This window comes from Peromyscus maniculatus, chromosome 4 (genome assembly GCF_049852395.1).
Source record: "Peromyscus maniculatus bairdii isolate BWxNUB_F1_BW_parent chromosome 4, HU_Pman_BW_mat_3.1, whole genome shotgun sequence".
Lineage (NCBI taxonomy): Eukaryota > Metazoa > Chordata > Mammalia > Rodentia > Cricetidae > Peromyscus > Peromyscus maniculatus.
Window position 1 is genome coordinate 54418906 of NC_134855.1, and position 20510 is coordinate 54439415.

At 43.1% G+C, this 20510-nt stretch overlaps 1 protein-coding gene across 16 annotated transcripts in view; it reads left to right on the forward strand.

The window, feature by feature from the left end:
* Positions 1–20510, forward strand: part of Osbpl6 (oxysterol binding protein like 6) — a 202367-nt gene that overhangs the window by 114286 nt on the left and 67571 nt on the right. For all 16 annotated transcript variants that reach the window (XM_006972473.4, XM_042275501.2, XM_042275506.2 and 13 more), the window contains one exon: positions 3149–3395. In XM_006972473.4, the coding sequence (XP_006972535.2) occupies positions 3300–3395 (96 nt within the window). In that variant the 5' untranslated portion in view covers positions 3149–3299. The remainder of the gene's footprint in view (positions 1–3148; positions 3396–20510) is intronic.

The window sequence follows — 20510 nt, forward strand, 5'->3', positions numbered from 1 at the left end:
CGCACACATGCACACTTACATACTTTGGTTTTCTTTTCTTTGTGTGAGTTCTGATCTCCACCAGTGGATTATTGGTGTCAACTATATTTGTTTCAAACTCAGATTCTCCTTTTAAAATTCACCATGATGGAATTTTGTTTGGTTTGAACCTTGTTAATGTTTTTGGTTCTTCTTTAACCAGGAACACTCACTGACATGCTGTTTGAAATCCACACTGTATCATCCATGCTTTTCATAGTTTCCTTTATTTTATAGTGACTTACACTAATCTGTTCAGATTTCCTTCATCTTTCCCAGGGAATTCATTTCATACGCCACTCACCTATGTGGAGCCATTTGAGTGGAAGAGAACTAACCGGTGTTTCTGTCAAAACCCTTTGCTTCCCTTTCATGGGGTCTGATGCTCTCGCTACCAGTGTGGAGTGCAGAAATTCTAAGGACCTCTCTACCCAGCCTGAAGGAGGTGTGAATCAGCAGGCAGTGAGCCCTTCTTTGAGCTCCTAGGGCTTGGAGCTTATTCATACAGCAGCACAGTTTAGCTCAGGCTAAATAGTCCTTTCCTTTCAAATGCTTTTCTGGTCACATATCATTTATGATGCCTATAAACAGCAAGTTCTAGAAGTTTCCCCTAATTTTGGTCCCTGAATCATACATCTGAATTGTATTTCTTTCAGTGTAAGTAAATGCAAATGTTACAGCATTTCACAATACTTGTGCTCCTACTGATACAAGGAGAAAATGAGAGAAAAATGGGGTTTTCTGCTCTCATATTACTGCTGTTTTCAGTTACAGTGTTTTTCTTGTTGAATATAGTAATTGTGTTGGTGACAACTTAGAAATGTATGGTCTTGGGTTTACAACACTGTTTAGGCAATTTCTGAAAATGTGTTTCAATGGAGATGAAATAAATCTTTCTTAGGTCATAACAAATCTCGTACTGTAGGAATAGAGAATGAGTAGGTTCAAACTTCAAACAGAATTTAAAATTCCTTTTGTAAGGCATTAAAAATCGAGCAAATAATCAAACGTTAGATTGATTAGGGTGAGATGTAAAAATCATTTGAATTGAAACTGGATACTTGAAATGCTTTTGTTGTGGAGCAGTTTCTGCCCAGTTGGAACATTTTCATCCTTAAGAGAGGATCCCTAATATTCAGGAAGTAAATAAAACTTATAAGTCTCAGGAGGTTCCAGGAACTTTCAAGATTCACAAGGACCCTCCTTGTGGTTATATAAGCAGACATATTTGTGGTAGAGGAGACTGGCCCACCAGCCAAGCTGCCTACAAGCCATATAGGGAGCTGAAGGGATATAGCTTTGATGAACCATCACCCATGCTGGGATGGGTTTTTCAGTGATATAGCTGCTTTGGATTGTCCATTCTCCTGTATGTAACCCCTCACCCATACTCCTGTAAGTAACCCCAATAAACTCAGTGGTTCAGTAAGTTGAACTGTGATCTGTCATTGATTCATTATCTGAGGTGAGTTGTCCCAGTCTTCCAGGAATAGTTACACAACACCTTTTCTTTTAAAACACAAGAGACCCCAAATTCATAGATAACAACAATAACCTCAAAATTGGATCTTGGGATGTATTTAATTCTTTATCTGTTATTTTCTTTGATTTTGATAGTTTTTCAATGTATTCATAATGCAATAAGATGGCACATGGCCATTTCATCATGAACAAGTTATCCTGAAAATGTCATGTTAAATTAAAATAAGATATTAACATTAATACTAATGAAGACAGTGCAGGTAGAGGTACAGAGGGGGTGGGGAGGGAGGGGAAGAGAGAGAAGGAAGGAGAAAGAGGTGGGAACAGGAGAGGGGGAGGGAAGGAGGGCAACTGTATATCAGAGACTATCAGACTGAAACTTGGATTGAATTTACTTCTGAGTAGATAGTGGTTTAATAGTTGGCCATTTCAGCCCCATCCCACGGGGGTACTTGAACACATCACTGAGCTGACATACTTTTGGCTCAAGGGTCAGCATCCACTTGTAAAACATCTTGGACCAGAAAACAAAGTACTTTGAATCAAGGATCTAAATAGCATTCACACTTTTCTGCTTCCGGGCACCAGGCTTTGGCTTCCCAGTCTGTATTCACACTTATTAGACTGCCTTCGTTGAACAGATTAAAGGATCATCTGCAGGTGCTGGCTTATTTTTACTGCCTTTTGCCAGTCCGAGCTGAAGCCTTACCACTCTTCATCCAAGAGCTTTTGGCTCTTTGGATTTATGATTTACAAAGGCTAGTTTTGCTTTAAGTCTAGTCTTCCAGTTTGGACAAAAAGCAGTTTATGTTTAATTTTAAAGGTTTTTAAATTTAATTTTATTTATATGGGTGTTTTACCTGCATGCATGTCTGTGTGTCATGTGCATGCCTGGTGCCCTTGTAGGTCAGAAGAAGGAACTGGATACTCTAAAACAGGAGTTACAGAATGTAAGCCACCCTGTGGGTGCTGGGTATTGTGCCTGGGCCCTCTGGGAGAGCAGCTAGTGCTGTATAACTACTGAGCCATTGCTTCAGCTCAGCTGAGCAGTTCTTATTTTAATATAATGGCAGGGGATTTAAAATTCCAAGAAGGGATTACAAGTTTCAGTCATTTAGAATATCCAGGTTTACAAGTTCATTAAAGTACTCTTAATTACTGAAATTATTCTTTTTAAATTAATAATTACTAGTTTTTGGTGTTCAGATTGGACCCAGGACCTTGCCTATCCTTGACAAATGTTCTATTACTGAGTTACCTGCCCAGCCCAAGGGATTGCTATTTCAATTCTTGTCTATCACTAGAGGGTCATTAAAATCCTAATGAGCATATACAAGTTCACATAATCTGTTAGCATAATGTTAGAAATTCTAAAAATATAACTGTATAAGAGTTATTATAAAATTTCCTAACACAGAAATTTCAGAATTCATATATTAATCATCTTGCATATTTGTATCATCAACAACATCATCATCATCATCATCATCATCATCATGTGCTTCCAACGTCAATGTCTCTGGGCCTCAGACCTGCATGTCTAAGTGTGTGTAGTTCCCTTTGTTAATGCAAATTAATTTTCCCCTAAATGTAATGATTTTGATTTCTCTTTAAATGACATGAGACTTTCTGTTTGTTTCGTTTTTAGGTGGTTTGGACACCTCAGTAGAGGCCTGCACTTTCCTGGTCCAGCCTGATTTGTGGGAGATGGATTAAAGCCGTAGATCGTCTGGTTCTTAGTCTGAGAGTTGGAAAGATTGGGATGGTCTCACGTGCACATCCCTAGACTAATTGCAGCGATGAATTCAGACGAGAAGGGCATATCCCCTGCTCATAAAACATCCACTCCAACCCACAGAAGTGCCTCAACATCCTCTCAGAGGGAAAGCAGGCAGGTAGGAGAAGATTCTCAGTGCATTTTATCATTTTCTGCAGATAGAACCCTGTTTGGATAGCATGGGATTGCTATCTGAAATCTGAATCTGAAAGTTTGTTGTGAAGTCCTTCATGTCACAGGTCACCCCCTCATTTTATGCAGCGATGTCCAATAGTGTAAAGCTGTTAAACTGGCCTTTTCTTTTTTGGGGGGGAAAAGGGGGCTCGGAGCACCGACCACAACATACATGTAGCGGGGTTCCTTTGGGTAGCTGAGAAGCCAGTATCAGGATTGTGATGTTCATGTCCCTCTTCTTCAAGGAGGTACAAAAGAACCCATGAATCTATAAGACTAACAGTGCTCTACAAGCCCTAACCTCTGCCAGGTTCCTTGGGACCTAGTCACTGTCAGACTCAAAGAGTCAGGAGGCAAATGACATTGTAATATGCAGGAACCTTGAGAAACAAGGACTGAACAGTTTCCGAAGGCAGCAAACAGCGGAAGTGAAGTGTCAGAGCTTGTTTATGGTGGAATATACCAGTTGTCCCATTTGATCCACTTCTGGAAAGCTATTTTTGTTGGCAGTTGCTGCATTTGGTTTTGGGAGACTGCTCTGCTGCCATGGTTATGTGGGGATTAATCATATAAATGCTGGCCATAGACACCACAGCGGTGTTTCAGCCAGCGCACATAGAAATAATGGTTTGCCATTATGTGTGTCTTATGAGAATAATTTGGTTGTAGAAGTGGAAGTTTACAAGAACCTTGTCCACTTTTTCATGGGAATTTTCCTTTGTGTTTGTTTTACTTAGTGGATAGTCTTGCAGGATCCCTCACATCTCTCTGCTCCACTCCCATTTTAAATGACAATCGCATATTGCCTAATTTAAAGAAATGTATTAGTTATTGTTTTGTTTTTTTTCCTTTCTGTTTTTGCTTTTTTGACACAGACTCTCACATGTCAGGATGGCTTGGAACTTATTGTGTAGCCCAAGCTGTTCTCAGGCTTTCAGCCATTCTCCTGGGTCAGCCTCCAAGTGCTGCAATTATAGGGGTTAGCCGTGGTACCCGGCTGCACATCAGCTATTAATAATTCATTGTGTATGCATTCTTAAATGGACAACTCAAATATGGATTCACAGCAGTTGGAGTGCATTTCTGTGGGTACTTTTGAGAGAGCGCCCAACCTCAAGACCTCCCAGCATACCCTTGCTACTTATAGCAAGAAATGCCAGGGCAGTCTGTCCAAACTGGTGATTTCTCCTGTGTGTATTTTTCACAGATCCTAGTGCAGACATTCCTCCTAGAGGGTCTTGGGGAAGTTTTTAATGCTGGTGCTTTTGTTACAGTGTTCAGAAAGGATACCCATACACTGTCTAAGAAGTACTTCTGCCATTAACTAGTCCGTGACCACCCGATGTAATATTTAGTGCAATGCCTTTGTAGATTCTCAGAGACTCAGGGTGCTGTGAATGAAAGGACTTGGTGTTCAATAACTACTGCATGCTGAGATGCCCCCTAAGTTGGCAAGTCTACCCTTTACCTGCCTCTCTCTTCTTTCCCACTATGGGTTCTCCAGTTTTTTTCCCTTGCTCTGAGCATTTAAATTGAGAAAGTGTAAGTCACGTGGCCTTCCTGGTTGCTAAGGAGCAGGAAGACATTGACCCAGCTCACCCTGGAGATCTGTGGTAAATAAAAAAAGACTGATGACTGCTATGGAAACAGCTGTCATGCCTTGTTGCTCTGCCTGCTGCACCTGAGCTCTATCTAGGCCCCACCTTCAAATGACAGGGACACTGGGGACCCTGGCCTGCTGCAAGGAGCCTGAAGGTTGAATGGATGACTCCTGACTGGCTTTGAGTGGAAAGTCTGATGATGGGGAGAATGTGTGTAAATTGATCATGAAATTTAGACAATGCAAGTACTAGTTTGTTTGTTTGTTTGTTTGTTTGTTTGTTTTGGGGCAAAGTTTCACTTTGGAGACTGGGGCAAGCAGATCTCTAGGAGTTCAAGATAAGCCTGGTCTTCATCGTCAGCTCCAGGCTAGCCAAGGCTGCATGCTGTTGTTATTATTATTATTATTATTATTATTATTATTATTATTATTATTATTATTATCATCGTCATCATCATCATTATTATTATTGTTATTATAGGGGGTTTCAAGACAGGGCTTTTTTGTTTAGTCCTTGTTGTACTGGAACTCACTTGGTAGACCATGTTGGCTTTAAACTCAAAGATCCACCTGCCTCTGCTTCCTGAGTGCTGGGATTAAAGGCGTGTGCCACCACTGCCTGGCATGGCTATTATTTTTTAAGGAGACAATTGACTTTTGTCACTGTGTATCTCAGCAGGTGGTACACACTCCCAAAGTCTTTCTCCTCTGCTTCCTGACTTCTCTTTTGTGTCTGTTCATCTCCCTCAAAGAGGAGAAGAAGAATAAGGAATAAAGATCATCCATTTTCCTCCTCACCTCCATCACTAACCTAAAACTCAGAATAAATGTGGAGAACTTGAAAGTTAAGCATATGCTGTGATGTGGTGTAGTACTTTTATATGCATCTATATAATACAAGGGCACAGAGAAAGTGTGACAAATTAGTCTTCGTTCAATCCTCCCTTCCTCTGATTTAAACAGACATCTTCGCAGATACTGCTCTGTTGCAGAGTTCAACCCTGTCTTTCTCCGAGTCACTTGGTGAAGGATATGACACACAGCGGAGAACACAGGAGTATCTTAATGCACCTTATTTACCTATTCACAGGTGCTAGGTGCACAATGCTGATGAGCTGCTCAAACATTTCTGCCTAGATGTCCCACTCTCCATCTGTGGCATAAAGCAGTATGTGGGCCAGTCTGTTGTCAGAGAACCATTCTCAGTGGCATGGGGCCCGATCTGTGTCTCTCTCCTTGGTTTCACCTGTAGTCCCTAGATTAACTCTGTAGATCAGCTTCCTCCTCTAGAATATCATTTCCTTTGGTTGCCACTGCCAGCTCCCAGTCCAGACTCTCGTCACCTCTTCCCAGGGCCTTTGAGGACTCTTACCTCACTAGCACCTTCAGGTCCTCATCATTTCGAATTCCCTGAATATGGCAGAGTCATGAAATCGTTCAAGGGCTTCCTGTTCTCTACACAAGTAAAGCCAGATTTCCTTATGGGTTGGGTGTCCACTGAAGACATAGTCTGGTCCAGCCCCATTTCACAACATGTACATTGTGTGTTGTGATTCCTATATCTGTCCCATCTGTATCTCTGCCTCATCTTCCCAACCTCCACCCTCTAATGCTTCCTTGGGGTCAAGGATGGCTCATGGGAGACTCTCATTGGCCATTCAAAACCATTTTCCCTTCTCCTTTACTGACCTTGGCACAGAGCTTTTGGATAATGTTTGGCATTTTTTCTCTTTATTTATTTATTGAAAATAGATTTTTTTTTCTTACAACGTAGTCTGATTTTGGTTTCCCCTCCCTCGTTGCCTCTCAGATCCTCCTCACCTCCCTACCCTTCCAACTCCATGCCTTCTCTCCCTTTAGAAAACAAACAGGGGAATTAAAAAAAAAACAGAATAGAATAAAATAAATGGGGTAGGGGAGAAAGAATAAGCATGCATGAAAACACACACACACACACACACACACACACACACACACACACACAAAGAAAATCCATAAAAACACAAAATCGGAAGCTGTAACATAGAAGCAGAAGACCAATAAGGTAAAAACTGCCCAGACAAAGCCTGTGAGACAAAATTCTCCAAAAGAGTTGGTTTTGAGTTTTCCATCTACTGCTGGGCATGGGGCCTGGCAGTGAGACTCTGTTGCTTCCATTGGAGAAAACTAACTTTTCCTTTGCAAATGGTTTCCAATTGGAGATAGCTCTTGGTTAGGGATGGGAGATCATGTCCACTTCTCCCTCAGTGCTAGGACCCCATCTTGCTTGGACCTGTGCAGGCCCTGTGCACATTACCAGTCTCTGTGAGTTCGTATGTACGTCAGTTGTGTCGCATCTGGAAGGTCTAGTTCCTTGGTGTTTTCTATCCCCACTGATTTCCACTCCACCTCCTCTTCTTTAGAGTTGAGGGAAATGTTTTCATCCCAGGCCTTACTAAATCCAAGGCAGACAAGGCTAATTTGCTTCTTGGTGTTTGGCATTTTTGTATTGTCTACTTTGTGGATCTATGAATTGATCTTCTACATTGTGTTGTAAACTTTTCTAAACAGAGGGTATTTTTAAAGACTTACAGTGATATTCGCCTTGTCTTTTTATTACACATTTTCTGTGCCAGATTTATTTGCCTCCCCTTTCTTCCTCATGGATAAATAAAACAGGGAACATCTGTGCATAGTAGCACTTGGCTGTCTTTTCCTGTCTCTAAGTGATACAGCACAGCAGACGAAAGACAGAAGATGGGGGGCTGATGTGACGAGTGCCTGGGATTTCACCAAGTGTTTCTTCATCCAGTGACAGGGTCAAGAGTCCACTTAGTCCTTAACACACTCAAGGCTTCAGTACGTGTCCTGCTAGAACTTCTCCTTGACTCTGGTCTCAGATGTTAGGACACCTAACGTAATTGCCTGTGTGTGTGATCTGCCACACCTCACAGCTTCGCAACATAAACATGCCACTGAAACTTCCAAAGGGGTAACAAAGGAGTTGATTGGACATCTAAGGCGTCCTCATAAATTCCCCAAATAAAGCTTGTCCCTTGAAGCATATGGAAATAAAAATTTTCTTATTAAGTAAATGGAGAGAAATGCTAAACAACATTTCTTTGATGTTATATATCAATTAATTAACATTACTGTTAAGTTCTGAAGTAAAACCTCTAGCTAAACTCTTCTAGAATTTAGTAGATTCTGAAACTTGGCTATTAAAAATACTGATTTTTTTCCTTGCATTTGTAAACCGGAAGATATAGGAACACTGTGCTCAGATCCTAAATGGCAACACTGATTATCTCTGTAGTGGCTTCTAGTTTAAATGGGGGCATTTCCTACCTGGTCGGCCACAGTCCTTATCTACCAGTTATTCTAATATTTATTTATATGGACTGCCTGGCTCCTGAAAGATCTGAATTTGTGAACTTTGGTCCCGGATGTCAGTAGGCCTGTTACAGTAATATTTAATTTACCCAAGAAGACCCACTTTGGAGCTAATGGATCTTAAGGTATCCCAAACAGACTTCATCATTCTCTCAGAGGTGCCTCTTTCCAATTTCCCTGTCAGTAACAGACAATTCTCATTTGATGAATCTTCCCAAGATTCCTGGAAACAGCCTCAGCCTCTCTTTGTCTCACATTTTGCTTCCAACCAACAGAGACCCCTGTAGATTTTCCTTCCCCTGGAACCTGATAGCTACCTTCTACCTCTTCCCCTTCTATTCTGGTCTGAGCCTCCATGATTCCTCATCTGAAATATAGAAAGCCACAGCTGTCTACTTGGTCCTCCAGTTTTTACCCTCACCCATCACCCAGGGCATTCTTCACAGAATAATCAGTGTTCCCTTCAAAATCCCAGGTAGATTTAACTCTTCTCCACCAATCCTCCAGGACATCCATATGACGCTGAGTTGCTGAACACTGACTATGAGGCCGTTTAGAATCTGGGTCTGTCTGACCTCTGACCCCATCTCTTACCATATTGCATTTCTTTTGTTTCCCTGCAGTCTATTCCTGAGAGGTACCAAGTGTGTGCTTATGGTGTTCTTACTTCAAGGTTAATATGTACTTTAGTCTCCTTGGTCTAACTAAGTTTTTCCTCCAGCCGTGTCTGGCTTCCTCACACATGCGACTCACTTTTTTTTTTGTTTGTTTGTTTGTTTTTTGAGACAGGGTTTCTCCGTTTCTCCGTGTAGTTTTGGTGCCTGTCCTGGATCTCGCTTTGTAGACTAGGCTGGCCTTGAACTCACAGAGATCCTCCTGGCTCTGCCTTCTGAGTGCTGGGATTAAAGACAAGTGCCACCACCACCCAGCTCTTGACTCATTTTTTAACTGTCCCCTCATGGGGTAGTCTGTTCAGCTCTTCTCTCCATGTCCTTCTCACTCACTGTCCATGTAGCTGATTTTATTTTTTTCTCAGAACATTAATTACCATTTCATGTGTCTGGATGTTGGTTATATATTTATCTATTTACATTAATATCCTTTTGTCCTAGTCTCTTCTACTGGAGTACAAATCCCGTGAACACAAGGATTTCATCCATCCAGCAGTGTCTCCCTGGTACCTTGTGTAGTCTTGTGCATATGCTATGTTCAGGGTGTGTTTGAATGAAGATGTGGGTAAGGAGTCGGAGGTCGAGAAGGTTGTAAGGCAGACTTCGAGGCTTGTGTGGCTGTCGGGAAATAATCATGAAATCGATATGACAGAAGGAGAGAAAACAAGTGTTGAAGGTTTTGAGTCTGAGAAGAGTAGATGTTGGGAGGAGAAGGCTAGTTAGTTAGTCCAAGCATTGAGGAGAGGAGTGGAGAGAACCAGCTCTCCTGCCTGCCCCTGAGAGCGGGTGTAGGGAGGAGTAAGTGGCGAAGGCCTGTGAAGGGAGTGTCTTCAGACAGAAGCAGAGCCCACCTTGTAAGGACAATTTACAGTTGTTGGAGCAGGCTCAAGAGTGTGCCCTGTTTAGTGCCGATGATTGTATTTATTTGTACCATGATCAAGACATTTCGGAAAACTGGATGTCATGGCTGTAAGAACACAGGGTCAGAGTGTGTCATTTCCACTAATGCTGTCTCCTGTGAGTGAACTGTCACAGCTTCTCAGGTTAGATCTTGTCAGTCTTGAAGTGAATTAGTCATTTTTGTTTATTAAAAAAAAAATCGAAAAAAATGCCTGCAATTATATATAATAATACAAAGTTAGCTGAAGTTCAGAGATCATAAATAAGAGAAAATGTAAATAAGTCATAGATTAGTAGTGGATCTTCTTTCCATATTCAATATCATGGTCAATTATTAACAGTTAGAGATTTCTGTTACATAAGTGTGTTGCTAGTGTGTGTGTGTGTGTGCCCACACACACTCATCCCCTCATGATGTATGTGTGTAAATATTTATATGAATAGATTTTTATGTGTGTATGCATGTGAACTTGCAGGTGCAGGTACACATGTGTGTGCATGCTTGTGGGGGTCAGGGGTCAATGTTGAGTGTCTTCCTTACTTGCTCTCCATCTCCTTTTTTGAGGCAGGGTCTCTCACTGAACGTGAAGTTCTTTGATTGGCTAGGTGAGCTTCAGGGATCTGCTTTTGCCTTTGCTCTGCCAGCGTTGGGACTGCAGACACATGCTGCCACCCTGGGATTCTCATGCCTGTACGACAAGCACCTCGTCAGCTGAGCTGTCTCCCAAGTCCTTAATTAGTTGCTCTTATTGATCCCTGACAAAAGACAGGGAAGGGAAGGATTCATTCTGACTTACAGTTTGAGGGGACGTAGTCTATCATGATGGGGAGATATGGCAGTAGGAGTGTGAGTGAGGACACATTGTATCTACAGTCAGGAAGTAGACCTTCCTTCTTCAGTTCATCCTCTGGACACCCCCTCACAGGCATGCCAGAGGTGTGGTCTCTTGGTGAATCTAAGTCCAGTCAAATTGACGATGAAGACTAGCCATCACACATGAGCATCTGAAATTTTCCTATGTGTTAGCTAGCAAGAGCAATATATTTCTTTTTTCTTTTTCTTTTTCTTTTTTTTTTTTTTTTTTTTGGTTTTTCAAGACAGGGTTTCTCTGTGTAGCTTTGCGCCTTTCCTGGGACTCACTTGGTAGCCCAGGCTGGCCTCGAACTCACAGAGATCCGCCTGGCTCTGCCTCCCGAGTGCTGGGATTAAAGGCGGAGCAATATATTTCAAAACAAGAGCCCTTCAGTTGTGCCCACTGGTGAAGTGTGAAACCATCCCCAGCAATGAGTCAGCAGGACTACATGCTGGTATAACTGTTCTGATGGCCACATCAGCATCTGTAGTCCGTGTGAAAAGCTCCTAGAGTAAATGTCTATAGTTGTACTAGGTTCTTATAACAAGTTCTTTTCTTGGACAGGCAGAGTGATTAAAAAAAAAAAAACATCTCCCAGCTTACCTATGACTGGATTGGAATAGGTCTCCTCTAAATTCCTGGATCATCTTCAGTGAGATAACCAGGGTTCTACTCTGAAAGACAGGATGCTTCTCTTTGCTGGCCAGTGGGCCCCAGGGCTCTCTGCCTGTCTCTGCCTCCCCAGCACTGAGATTCCAGACAAGTGCACACCGCCCTGCTCAGCTTGATGCGGGTGTTGGGGATCAATCCCAGGTCCTCACGCTTATGCAGCAGATTCTTTACCAGCTGAACCTTTTCCAGCCCCAAATGTTCTAACTTTGAGAGGAAAAACCACAAGTGTTCCCAGTTTCATATCTATCCTGCAGTTTAAACCCTCTCAGGTCTTCTCCACGAGGAGCACTGTAACATGAATTCTTTTTTTTTTTTAATTTTATTTATTTTATTTTACAATACCATTCAGTTCTACATATCAGCCACGGGTTCCCCTATTCTCCCCCCTCCCACCCCCTCCCCTTATCCCCAGCCCACCCCCTATTCCCACCTCCTCCAGGGCAAATCCTCCCCCGAGGACTGTGATCAACCTGGTAGATTCAGTCCAGGCAGGTCCAGTCCCCTCCTCCCAGCCTGAGCCAAGTGTCCCTGCATAAGCCCCAGGTTTCAAACAGCCAACTCAGTAACATGAATTCTTGCATCTCTATAGAATCCAGTGGCCATGAAGATGTGCAGAAAGGTCCCGAACCTGATTGGAAAATCTGCCCTGTCTTCTCCAGAGTGGTATTAAAGACTAAATCTCTAGTGTTCAGTGTTAATAAATCCTTGACTTTATTCTGATTTAAATTTAGCCTTTTGGGGATCCCAGGTTTTGTGTGGAGCTCACTTCTCAGTATTGAGGACCAGTATCCATAAGAAATTAGTCTTTCTGTCTATGGCCACACTGCCCTGAATATGCCAGTCTCTTCTGGTCTTGGGAGTTGAGATGGATTGCTCCTGGTTGGTATTTGGTTGGGGAAGAGAAAGTATTTCCTTTGTGGCAGTTCATACTCTAGTCAAGTTATGATTTAGGCACCTTGTGCTAATTGGATATTCTGAAAATCCTAAATGTGAGGCAGAGTTTATGAGTAGATGGAACCTCACCAGCAACGGCTGATACTTCATGAGCACTCACTGTGGAAGCTGGCCATGAGTACCTTTTCCAGAGGACTAAAATATGGCAATATAGCCCAGAGCTCGTGCGTGATGAAGACAGGGTTTGCTCTCTTTCTGTTTCTGGAGGCCCTGTCCTGGCCACCACACTCATAGAGTTACTTATTACAAAGCCAGTCAGGCTGGACATCCGAGGGAAGGGCCTTCTGAGTACCGAGAGGAGAGCTCCACAGAGCGGGATCTGTCCGTCACTTCTGGGTTAGAATTGTCCCCTCGTGTTCCCCCTGAGCATCAGTAATGATGTTCCTGTGCTCTTTGACCTAGTAAACGGTAAACCCAATGGTACCCCAAACAATCTCCACGGGCGTCATGGAGTACAGCTGCCCTGGTGAATGGCATTGTTCTTGTTGACTTGTCTGTATGTTTATTGCATATATTGGCTTTGGAATGCAAAGTTTGGGTTGTTTGTTTCCTGCAAACTGCCATTAGCCTTTTTTTTTCCCCATTAGGAATAATAACGAGCGGCCCCTCCCCCTTCCAGCTTCCCGTTGTCTCTACCACTGTCATTCAGTGTTTACAGCACACATTCAGCACAGATGACAAGTGCTGAAACAGAGACCAGTGGAGAGAAGTGTGACACCTGGCACTTAGCCACTCATTACCCACAAATAATTCAGAAATCATCATTAGCGGGTAGGAGTCTGCTGCTGTTCCTGAGGTGCCTGCAGGGGCCCGCTGGTTCCCTGGGTCTGCCTTCACCCGGGTTCATGTACCCCGAGCTTACTGGTTTTGAATGGCATTTTTACAGCAGCAAATCCATCTGTCAGATTCAAGCTTAACACAGCCTGTTAGATCCGTAGGCAGAAGACCAAATAAGAGGGTGTTAGTGAATCCCAGAGGGCCTCTCACCCTGTAGACGGTTGGAAAGGCTCTAGAAGTCTGTCATTCCCTGGAGTCTGTTGTTCTCTGGGGTTTGGAAGTCAGAATAGACTTTGAGGTGTTTCGTTAGAACTATCAAGTATCATGTGGGAGGACCCTGTGTCTATAAAACCTTTATTTTGCTTAAGGAACAAATGTGAAACTTTTACATCCTCCGCCCACTCCCACTGCACCTACTACCTATAGGTTACAAATACTGTGCAAATGGGACACCCCCCCCCATGCATGTCCTTGCTCACATTCCAGGCACCAGACTTAAATTTCCTTCGAATCCTAACTACAAGCTGGTTTTGTAACATCCGTCGTAGCTAGCCCTGGTGAGATTTTATGGACATGCATGCTTTTCACAATGCTGCCAAACTTATGCATTGATTTTGTGTTTTTTGGGTCTAACAGTGTTTAGACAAAAAAACTTTAATAAGGTCATGTTACAGGACCAGTAATTTAGCTTCTAAACAATATAGCCTAAGGAAACAACAAAAATTATATAGGAGAGACAATGCTCTAAATATACTGTATTCATGTATGAAATTACCAAAGATTATATACTACTTTATAATTTAATATGCATGAGAATGGTTGTGCACAAAATGATTATCAAAATATGTTATATAAGTGAAAAATTAGAAGCTCTCTAGTGTTCAGCAGTGAGGAAACAGTTAGACTGCCTTTCATAGCCATCCAGTGAGATCTCACACAGCCATTTAAAAGTGTTTTGAAGAATATCTAATGCTTGAGGAAAGTTAATTGAAAAAGCAGGTTAATAAACTGAAATACAGTACAATTCCAATTTTTGGTTTTAATAATTGTATATGCATTAAAAAATAAAATATGCTGAAGTAGCTGAAAGACTACATTGCTTACCATGGATGTTTTTCAATTCTATTTTCTCTTTCCTTTTTTTTATATATATGTAATAAATATGTAAGAGGTTTCTCTATCATTATTCTCTATCATTATTTCTCTGTCAGCTTTTTAATAATCACAATAAATTTAAACCAGAAATTAAATGAAGGTGAAAGACACGCCCTGTAGGAAGTGGGGGGGGCAATTTTCTAATCACACTGAGGCATGAGCTGGGCCAGCTCCCTCCTCTTTATTACCTGTATTTTATCTCCTGGTCATGCAATCACGCCTGACAGGAACTGAGACATTATCTGTGTTACAGCCCCTGTTTGTTCTTTCTTCAGCAAATATTTATGGTACACATAGACATATCATGGATATACACAGTCTGACTTCATAAGCAGGACTGGAATAATCCAGCTGTGCCTGTAACGTGCATATATAAACCTTAAAAGATTAGAGAGCTTTTTCTTTGACAGTTACCAAAATTATGTGAGTGACTATTAGATGAAAACCGTTTTTGAATTCTGGGTAATTGTGACAGTGTAAGATTGTAAATTAACTCCGGTGTCTGTTTCAAGCCACGAGGAATTACTTTTCTTTTGAAACAGGTCTCTTGTAGCTCAGGCTAGCCTCTGAATTGCTATATTGCCATGTTGCTGTATAACTAATGTTGCTAAATGTTTAGAGTAGAGAGTCTTAAGTGATGAGTTGAGCAGTAGGCTCTGGTTCTGGTTCCACTAAAGGCAACTATGGGAATTAAAAGGCTATTGTAGTCTCTCTCCTTTGTCCCCCCGTAGTCATTGTTTCTCAGATATCAGGGCAGCATTTGGATGTTTACAAGCAACATTTTTTTTTCATTAAGCTTTATTTATTTCTATGTGTGTGAGTGTTTTGCCTGAATGTATGTATGTGTGCTATGTGTGTGCCCGGTACCTATACTGGCCAGAAAAGAGGGCATAGGATCCCCTGGAACTGGAGTTACAGATGGTTGTGAACCACCATGTGGGTCCTGGGTCCTCTAAGAAAGCAACAAGTGCTCTTAACTGCTGAGCCACTCTCCAGCCCCGCAAGCAGTATTTCATTTCTGGATTGATTGATTGATTGATTGATTGATGATTGATTTTCCAGCCCAATCACAGTTTCCTCTCCTTCTTCTCCTCCCCGTCTGTGTTCTGTCCCCCACCATCCTCTCCTCCTTCTTTGTCTTCAGGAAAGGGCGGGCCTCCCATGGATATCAGCCAGCCATGATATATCAAGTTGCAGTGAGACTAGGCATCTCCTCTCCTAGTCAGGCTGGATGAGGCAACCCAGTCGGAGGAAGGGGGTCCCAAAAGCTGGGTACAGAGTCAGAGACAGCCCCTGCTCTCTCTGCCAGGAGTTCACAGGCTACACAACTGTCACATATATGCAGAGGGCCTAGGTCAGTCCCGTGCAGGATCCCTGGTTGTCAGTTCAGTCTCTGTGAGTTCCTATAGACCCAGGTTAGTTGATTCTGTGAGTTTTCTTGGGGTGTCCTTGACCCCTCTGACTTCCATAATCCTTCCCCCCCCTCTTCTTCAGGATTCCCCCAAGGTCTGCCTAGGGTTTGGCTTTGGGTCTCTGCATCTGTTTCCATCAGTTGCTGGGTGAAGCCTCTCTGATGACAATTGGGCTAGGCACAAATCTATAGTATAGCAAAGTATCATTAGGAATCATTTTATTGACTTTTTTTTGGCCAGTCATGTTTGGTTCTACCCTAGGTCTGAGCTGTCCAGCCTCTGGGTCCTGGCCCTCTAAGCAGTGTCAGGAGTGGGCTCCCTCTCATGGTATGAGTCTCAAGATGGACCAGTCATTGGTTGGCTATTTCCATAATTTCTGCACCACCTTTACCCCAGCATATTGTGGAGGTAGGGCAAATTAATTGTAGGTCCCAATCCCTCCACAGGAAGTCTGGCCTGGTTACAGGATATGGCCAGTTCAGGCTCCATATCCCCCATTGCTGGGAATCTTAGCTAGGGTTACCCTCAGATTCCTGGGAATTTCCATTGCACTAGGTTTCTAGCCCATTCAAGAGACAAACAGTATTTCTTAGGATAAAAGGTTTCCAAACACAGGCCACGTGAGTGGAGTCTGTAGGTGTTAATTCGTAAAGACACTCTCCTTTCAGAGCAGAAGCACTGTGGTAACTTTGCTATTTCTCCCTGTGGGTTTTCCCACTATCCTATGGGGATCTTTTCTGGGCACTGTTCCTAAGATTTTTAACTTTGAGTTTCGCAGAGCACTTATGAGTACTTAACTCCACACACCGCTGCTCTCTCAGTATAGGCCTGATAGGTGCTGCTAACTAGAATTCCTACTGTGTCAGCATGGCCTTGTGGTTTTAGTGACTCAGAAAATGCAGATATTTACATTAAGATTCATAACAGTGGCAAAATTCCAGTTATGAAGTCGCAACGAAAATAATTTTATGATGGGGGGGGTCACGAGGAACAACACAAAGAACTATATTAAAGAGTCACAGCATTGGGAAGGGTGAGATCCACTGCTCTAGTGTCTTGTATTATTGCAGAGAAAAGTATTCCTTGGAGGGAATGATTACGATGGTCCAGGCAACTGCCTGAGCGTCTTCCACTGCAGGCATTCGGGTGGCTGCAGAGTCCACCTTGTACTGCCGCTGTGGGTTCCCCATGGAGAATGTCCAGGGCATTTGCCTCCGCCCACATGGACAGCTTGCATGCTGAATTCTGATGCACTGGTCATGCCGTGGTCCTGATGAGGGTTGCTGGGCTGCCTGACTAATAATAAGATGGCCCTGTAACTGTGGCTCCATCCCTTCAGAGAGATCCCTGCAGAGCTATAGGCATCCTTCTGTTTCTGTAAGAATGTGTGAGCTCCCTAATTGACTGTGTAATGTTTACAGCTAGATAGTAGCTACCATTTAGTGTCAGCTGTGTGCCGTCTCTGGGCAGCGCTTTGTATACATTAAGTGCCAACTCGGTGTCCTACAGGAGGGATATTATTTATCTCCATCTTAACAGATTGAAGACACAAAGACATGCAGCCGAGCCTGGTGAGTGATTTGTCTGGCACTTGGTAAATAAAATTAGACCCGTATTCAGGTCTAAAAAAAAAAAAAAACGTTACATCTTTTGCTCTGTGTCATACACTACAGTCCAAAGCTAAAGCCAACTGACTCTTAGTTCTCAGAATTAGAAACTGGAAATTACATGACCTCAAGGTTCATTTCAGGGTTGTCCAAGAAGTTAACCTTGAAGTTGTGGGTTATTTCAGAGTTTGTAACCTTTCTCCTTTTGGTTTACTGATGTCTACCTCGGAATCCATGGAAGGTTGTGGTGGAGGGAGCCTTACCTTGTGTTCAGTTGGTGAGGGTATGTCTTAGAAATTTCTGTAACATATGTCGTCCAGGATTGGCTTGAACTTCAATAGAAGATGATATTTAAAAGCCTGGGCCCCTGAATCAAATCTCGAATCAAACCTCGGTGCTTACTGACTGCAGCTCTCTGGCTCTCTGTCCTCACTGTTCAGTTAATCATAAAATAAGTTTATCTGGGTACAAAAGCTTGAGATGTAATGAAATAATCCATGCAAAGATTGTTGGGGGCGATATGGGAGTTCACTGTTGGTTGGTGGCAACACTACCCAGTTAGGTTACTAACACCACTGAAGTACTGTGCTGTGTGCTTAAACACACGGCACTTAGGAGAGAGTCCGGCCTGGTAGCTACAAGAATAATGAAAACTCTTGGAGCCTCCTAACTTATTTGGATACTTTCCTTTGAAAATACTTCATATAATTTGTAAGTATGAATTTGTCTGAGGGACTGAGGAGATGAGAATACTAAGCACAGTGGCCCGATCCTGGCCCCAGCATGCACGCAGAAGGCTGGGCAAATGTGCTTCGCATGCTTGTAATCCTGGCCTTTGGGTATGAGGAGAGGTAGGTCCCTGGGGCTAGCTGACCAGCCTAGCCTTGCCTACCTGGTGACGCAGGTTACAGGGAGAGACCTTGTCTCAGAAAACAGGATTGGCATTTTGAGGAATTATATATAGTGAAGATGACCTCTGGCTTCCATAGGCACACATACTACACATGAAGGCAATACACACACACACACACACACACACACACACACACACACACACACACACACACACACACTAGATAATAAGGTGGTAGTTTTGTCAACTTGACATAAACTAGGTCATCTGCAAAGAAGAAACTTCAGTTGAGGAGTTGTCTCCATCACATCAGCCTGTGGACATGTCTCTGGGACATTTTACTAATTGCTGCTAATTGATGCAAGAGGGCTCAGCCCACTTCAGGGCCCGCCACCCCATGGTCAGGTGGTCTCGGGGCATATGAGAAAGCAAACTGAGCTGGACAGTGGTGGTGTACAACTTTAATCCCAGCACTCAGGAGGCAGAGGTAAGTGAATTTCTGTGAGTTCGAGGCCAGCCTGGGCTACAGAGTAAGTTCTAGGACAGCCAGGGCTGTTATACAGAGAAACCTTGTCTCAAAAAAACAAAGAAAAAAGGAAAAAGGAAGCCAAGTGAGCAATCCATGGAGAGCAAGCTAGTAAGCAGTGTTACTCCGTGGTCTTTTATCTCAGTTCCTGCCTCCAGGTTCCTGCTTGAGTTCTTGCCCTGATTTCGCTCAAGGATGGACTGTGACATAGAAGTGTAAACCAAATAGATCCTTCCCTCCCCAAGTTGTTTTCAGTCAGCGATTTCACAGTGAAAGAGAAGCAAGTAATAACAGAGGGCCAGGTGAGCAATTTTAGTGGCATTAGTTATTAGTGCCACTAAAATTGGCACTAATGGAAAGTGGGTCTACGCAGGAATTTGTAGCCACAGCCTAAGATATTCCCAGCAATTGCTTTGCATCTTTGAAACAACCTTAAGTGACAAGCAGCCCTGTTCAGCAGACCTTTGGAGTCATGCTTTTCTCCGGGTGAGTTGTCCTGAGCTGTTCAGCTGTTATGCGGAGTCTCATTGTCTCTTATTGGCACGGAGGAAACCACCGGACAGTCATGTGGGCAGGTTTCCTCTTGCTGCCCAGGAGGTGTTGAACCCTGTGAACTCTAGTCTGAAGAGCTGCGGGGAAGGCTATGTTCAAGAGTCCTGGCCCGAGCTCCTCATGCACCAGCTCCCTTTGAACGGGGAGAACAGGGGATGGGTAAGCACTCCCACCTCAGTGTGCTCTACGTACCTCAGCAGGCTGGGGTGATGTTTAGGGGTAGAGTCCTTGCCCATGTTCACAAGGCTTTGGGTCAGTTCTCTCTCTCTCTCTCTCTCTCTCTCTCTCTCTCTCTCTCTCTCTCTCTCTCACACACACACACACACACACACACACACACACACACACACACATACTCTGTCTCTCTATCTCTCTCACACACACACTCTTTCTCTGTCTCACACACACATTCATTCTCTCTCTCTCTCTCTCTCTCACACACACACACACACACACACACACACACACACACACACACACACGACCTAGAAATTAAGTTGTAATTTAAGATTTGAGAGGAAGCTTTATTTTTTGCTGAACATGTCTATGTAACCCTCTACGTCACTTATATAACATGCTTAAAACCTTCAAGATAGTGTATGTTTCCCAGCCATCGTGAAAGAAAATGAGAATAGTCAGCTTGAGAAGACTATTCTTAGCACGAACAAAGATCTTAAAAGAAATTATATGAGCCGGGCGGTGGTGGCGCACACCTTTAATCCCAGCACTTGGGAGGCAGAGCCAGGCAGATCTCTGAGTTCGAGGCCAGCCTGGTCTACAGATCGAGATTTAGGAAAAGTGCAAAGCTACACAGAGAAACCCTGTCTCAAAGGAGAGAGAGAGAGAGAGAGAGAGAGAGAGAGAGAGAGAGAGAGAGAGAGAGAGAGAAATTATATGAAAAGATCTAGTTTTGTAATTGCAGATTTAATGACAAATTTGATGTTTCCCAGTTGACCAGAGCTTTCAATCCAGTAAACAAGAGATGGGAGTTTAAAAGTTAAATTCATTAAATGTCGTCAGACGTTCTGTTGTATTTAAGTTCTGCTTTTTACAATTCCAAGAGAAGCCTAAACATTACAGAAGTTATGTTTAAGAACCTTCCCCGCCCCCTCCACCTTTTGGGGTACTGTGAATCAAATCTAGGCCTCTCTGCA